Source organism: Anopheles coustani, chromosome 3, assembly GCF_943734705.1.
Source record: "Anopheles coustani chromosome 3, idAnoCousDA_361_x.2, whole genome shotgun sequence".
Lineage (NCBI taxonomy): Eukaryota > Metazoa > Arthropoda > Insecta > Diptera > Culicidae > Anopheles > Anopheles coustani.
In genome coordinates, this window is record NC_071288.1 from 11,158,058 (window position 1) to 11,162,284 (window position 4,227).

Here is a 4,227-nt window from a genome sequence, read left to right on the forward strand (position 1 = left end):
AAGCTCGGTACTCGAGGCTCGTCACTGCTCCTTTTCGCACCGTCGTTTATTTGCTCGTTTACCACAACCTACATCTCCGTCCGTCTGTCCTTTTCGTCTCCTTCCCTTTCTTTCTCGCACGCCCTACACTTCATATGCATATTGCCCGATGTCGGTTTGAAGATTTTACTAGAAAGATTCCCCAGTTCTGGTTGAACGAAGGGACCACTTATGTTCGGGCCGTGCGATGTGGTCGGGAAGAAATACTCAACAGTAAAACAACCGACAAACCGTCGCCGGGAAAGTTATCGGGACTTTCTATCTGCGTTTCGGTCGTAACATGTTTGAAGACCTTCGTCGGAAAGGTTCGCCAAATTTCTTGGTCGGCTTGGAGAAGGGATTTTTATTTAGGTTTTTTTTAACGTGTGACAGTTTCAAACTGTTTTCAGCAATGATATAAATGTAGACTATTTCATCTGATTTATTTTATTTTCACCGTGATAGTTTAAAAGTCTACCTTTTATATTTTTTACCAACAGCTGTAATCTGATTTGTTAAATCATAAAAAGGAAATAACAAATAGTGAAATAAAGAACATAAATTAGATGAAAACACAAACTTCCTATACTCACAAAAAGAAACGTTATAAACATTTATGTAGATAAAACGAACTAAAACGGCAAATTGCATTTGACACCATCCGTATGCACAGTACATCTCTTTATGGGAAGGAAAAATATGGCCCCAACCTAACTTTATCCTACTGTAGGTCAATGTCAGCGAAGGGGAATAAGAACTGAAAACGGTTATTTCCCGTTGGTTTTGTAAGCTCTCATGGTGTTTCTTGTGTCTGCTTATTGAATCTGCATTCTTCAAGCGTTTGTTCTTTAGTGGAAGCTTTCGTGAAATGATTTCAACCATTTCAATACGATCGTTCTTTCTGATATAAATAAATAAATTATGCATTTTTCTTGACTTTGAGAAACAGAGATGAATGAGTAGCTTAACCTAACTAGACTGCACTTCTCAGCTGACGGTGCATGTCAATATTGTTTTTCCTTTCTAATGTTTTCATAACACCATTCGAAAATGAAATAGTTTGACCTGTTGTAAATTGAGTTCCGTTTTACGAGCTCAGAACCGCGATGCACTGAATTCCTCACTTTTGTGCTGACCTACATTCCGCCCCGGAGAGGGAAGAAAGAAAATTCCTTTGTCATCACGATGGAACGAACCAACACCATGCGGGTTTCTTCCCCGCATTGCATATGTGTTCGTTGCCGGATGGAAAAAGGGAGAAGAATCGGTTTTGATCGGAACAGCGCGAACTCACCTGCGTGATCGGACGGGATTTGCAGCGTTTTTCCAGGGTTCCGAAGATCAGCGCACCCTCGAGCAGCCTCACTTTTAAATGGTAGATCCGATGTAGCTTTGCGACTATGACCCGGAAGAAGGCTGATGCGCTTTTCCGTGGCGCCAAGCGGTTAAAGAATATCCATTCAATTGGTTCGTTTATCTAATATATGTATGCCCTGGCATAGGTACACATACACACGCTTTCGTACAGTACACAAATACCAGGAATAATCACACCGAGAAAGTCGGGGTTCACAGCGAGTTCATGTGAGACGCTTGGAGGCGTCCGGTTGCCATCTTGTTTTCCACTCGCCTCGGCTCGGTTTCGCGAGGCAACGATGTCGGAAGGAATCACTGACGTTTAAAAATTAGCTATTCACAGCGCACGGTTGGGATAGGGTGGTCGACGGAATCGTTCGAATTCGGGAAGTGTGAAGGGGATTGCGGGGAACACTTGTTGCGAACACTCCCTCACTGCCGCCTTCCAGCGGCCCTAGTACCCAGCTGCCGCTCGCTCTGCTCCTTGTCGCGCAGCTCCTTGATGGCACTGACATTGCCCCACATCACTTTGGCGGTCACCTGCGGCCCGCCCGGCCCACCACCCGCACCGCCACCACCCATCGGGCCCGTTCCCTCACCGCCGGCCCGTGCCGCCGGTTGGCCCCCGTGCGCCCCCTGCTGGCCGTTCCCATAGCCGTAGCTGGTGGCCGACCGGGAACCGACCGAACGCGTCTGCGGATGCTCGTCGCCGGCGAACGCGGACGCACGGGTGGCGGCCCTGCGCGCCCGACCCTCCCGATCGTGGCCCGCCCCACCGTGGGCGCTCGCGTTGACAAAGTTGTTGTTCTGGTCCTTCTCCCGGTCGCCGTGCTTGCACGGATTCACCGACATCTCTGCTTGTTGGCCGCTTACACTGAAACACTTGCGCTCACGACACTTGCACTCACGATCGGACACACCGTTGCCCAGCGCACATGATGCGATTTTTCCTCCCCCGGAAAACACTTGCTCGCGCAAACGACGATCGCTCCGGGTGAAACGTGCGGCCGAACCAGCTGGAGCTGGAAAGTCTTATGCAACCCGCGCTCGATTCGATCCGATCCGATCGCCACACAGTCGCCTGGAAAGTCGAGGGTGCGCCGCCCCATTCGCCACCACCCCGGCGTTGTTGACGAATATTTCCGAATCGGCAGCCACGGCGGCGCACGAAAGCAAAGAATAATCGGGCCCCGGGCATGGGGTGGATGCGAGCGAGCAAAAATGAAGCAGAACGAACGAGGCGATCGAGCAGCTAGAAAATAAATAAATAAACGCGAGCCTGCGCGGACACCAACACCAAGAGCGAACGCTGCCAACAGTGCCCAACAGCGCAACCTTTCACGGGAAGGTCGAGAAACATTCTTCGCGGCGGGAGAGGGTGGCCTCGCACCAACACTAGCGGTACATCCGATGCTGCCGCTTGCCAGGCGGATGCTGCAGGTGAAACGGGACTCGTGTGCTTTCGTGAGTTTAAAAAAGAAACACAGAACGATGGTACTGTTCTTTAGATGCCTCAAGATCCGTTGCACATTGGGGAGACATTTCTCTTTGAATATTTTGACAAAAATGTATCCTTTTGTTTTGCATGCAAAGGCGAAAAAAAGTTCCTCAGGTTTATAGATTCTGAGCAGATAATGTTCAAACAATATTCATTTTGCCTGCAAAATACCCCGCAAGCGAATGCACTGCGATCGGGTTCGTCGCTTACATTGCGCCCGCCAAGTCTTTCGATTCAAATTCGCAACGAACCTATAGCAACGTGGCTCCCGCAGGTCCCACTCATATGTTGTGCGTGGCTGTGTTGGTGATGGGTGCAGCATGCAGCACGAGACACACGCGTCGTTCGGGAGATCGAAAAATCACCTGTTCGCCAAGCGCGAACCTTCGCTCGCGTGTTCGGGAGAAACTGCTACTTGACCCTTACGAGGGGAGGCGGCGAGCAGGAATTTTTCTGCCGTTTCTGCTCGGTGCTCGTGAAGCTGCTTGCGGCCATTGCGGTGCCTGTTGCCGGGCCGCTGTTGAATGCCCTTGGGCGGTGGTTAGTGCCTTAAGCCATTGAGGGGAAGGTTGTTTGGAATGGGAATATGGGGTGTTGCAGGGTGAACGGGAATTCTGGGGTCCACCCGATTCCATCCGTGACAGTAAGGGGTGAAAAATTTGACGATCAGTAGGTAAAAATTAAGAAAATGGCTGTTCTTCAAATTTTCATCTATTTCTGCATTATTGTCTAATTCATAACTAAAACTAATTTTTGCCTCAATATTTTCTATTTATTTTTTTAATAAAACAATACTGTTCAAATGTGAGCTTTTACTAAACGAAGTTTATTGTTGATTGTTTTGTTCTTGTGGATGTAGTTTAAGTAAGTACTTCGGATTTTTAAAAATCCTTAAGACGACCAAAAAAGATCCTCAAGTGTGAAAGTTCATCCACGACTGTCGCGCAGCACAGTCTCCAGCGAAAAGGCAATGCTTCTGCTTCATCTTACCGATCGTGGGGTCAATGCACGTTGGAAATGCTGGGCCGTACGAAAGCTAAGCGGACCGCCGTTTGGGGTCCCCCGATCGAGAACGAGATGACTAAAGAGAGCGGTAGAGGAACAGGCAGCGTGGGCAAGACGCCACTTTGGGTCGGCTGGGCTCGACGATGGTGGTTGTGTTGGCTGCGCTGGTCAACATTCTCTTTTTCCCGCCCGATCGCTTTCCACCTTGCCCTTTAATTTGTGCCACCTTGAAAATGTGGGTCATTGCAAATCGCGCCCGCTGCAAGCGCTCGTCAAACCCGCGGTCGCCGAGTGTTTCTTCCAAGCAACGCCCGGTGAATGGCTTCGCTGAAATTGACTGATGCGATCGG

General features: G+C 49.4%; 1 protein-coding gene across 1 annotated transcript; it reads right to left on the reverse strand.

The window, feature by feature from the left end:
- Positions 1–1,806: 1,806 nt before the first annotated feature.
- Positions 1,807–2,226, reverse strand: LOC131260017 (uncharacterized). Its single transcript, XM_058261667.1, has one exon. The coding sequence runs from the start codon at positions 2,224–2,226 to the stop codon at positions 1,807–1,809; it is 420 nt and encodes a 139-aa protein (XP_058117650.1).
- Positions 2,227–4,227: the final 2,001 nt, after the last annotated feature.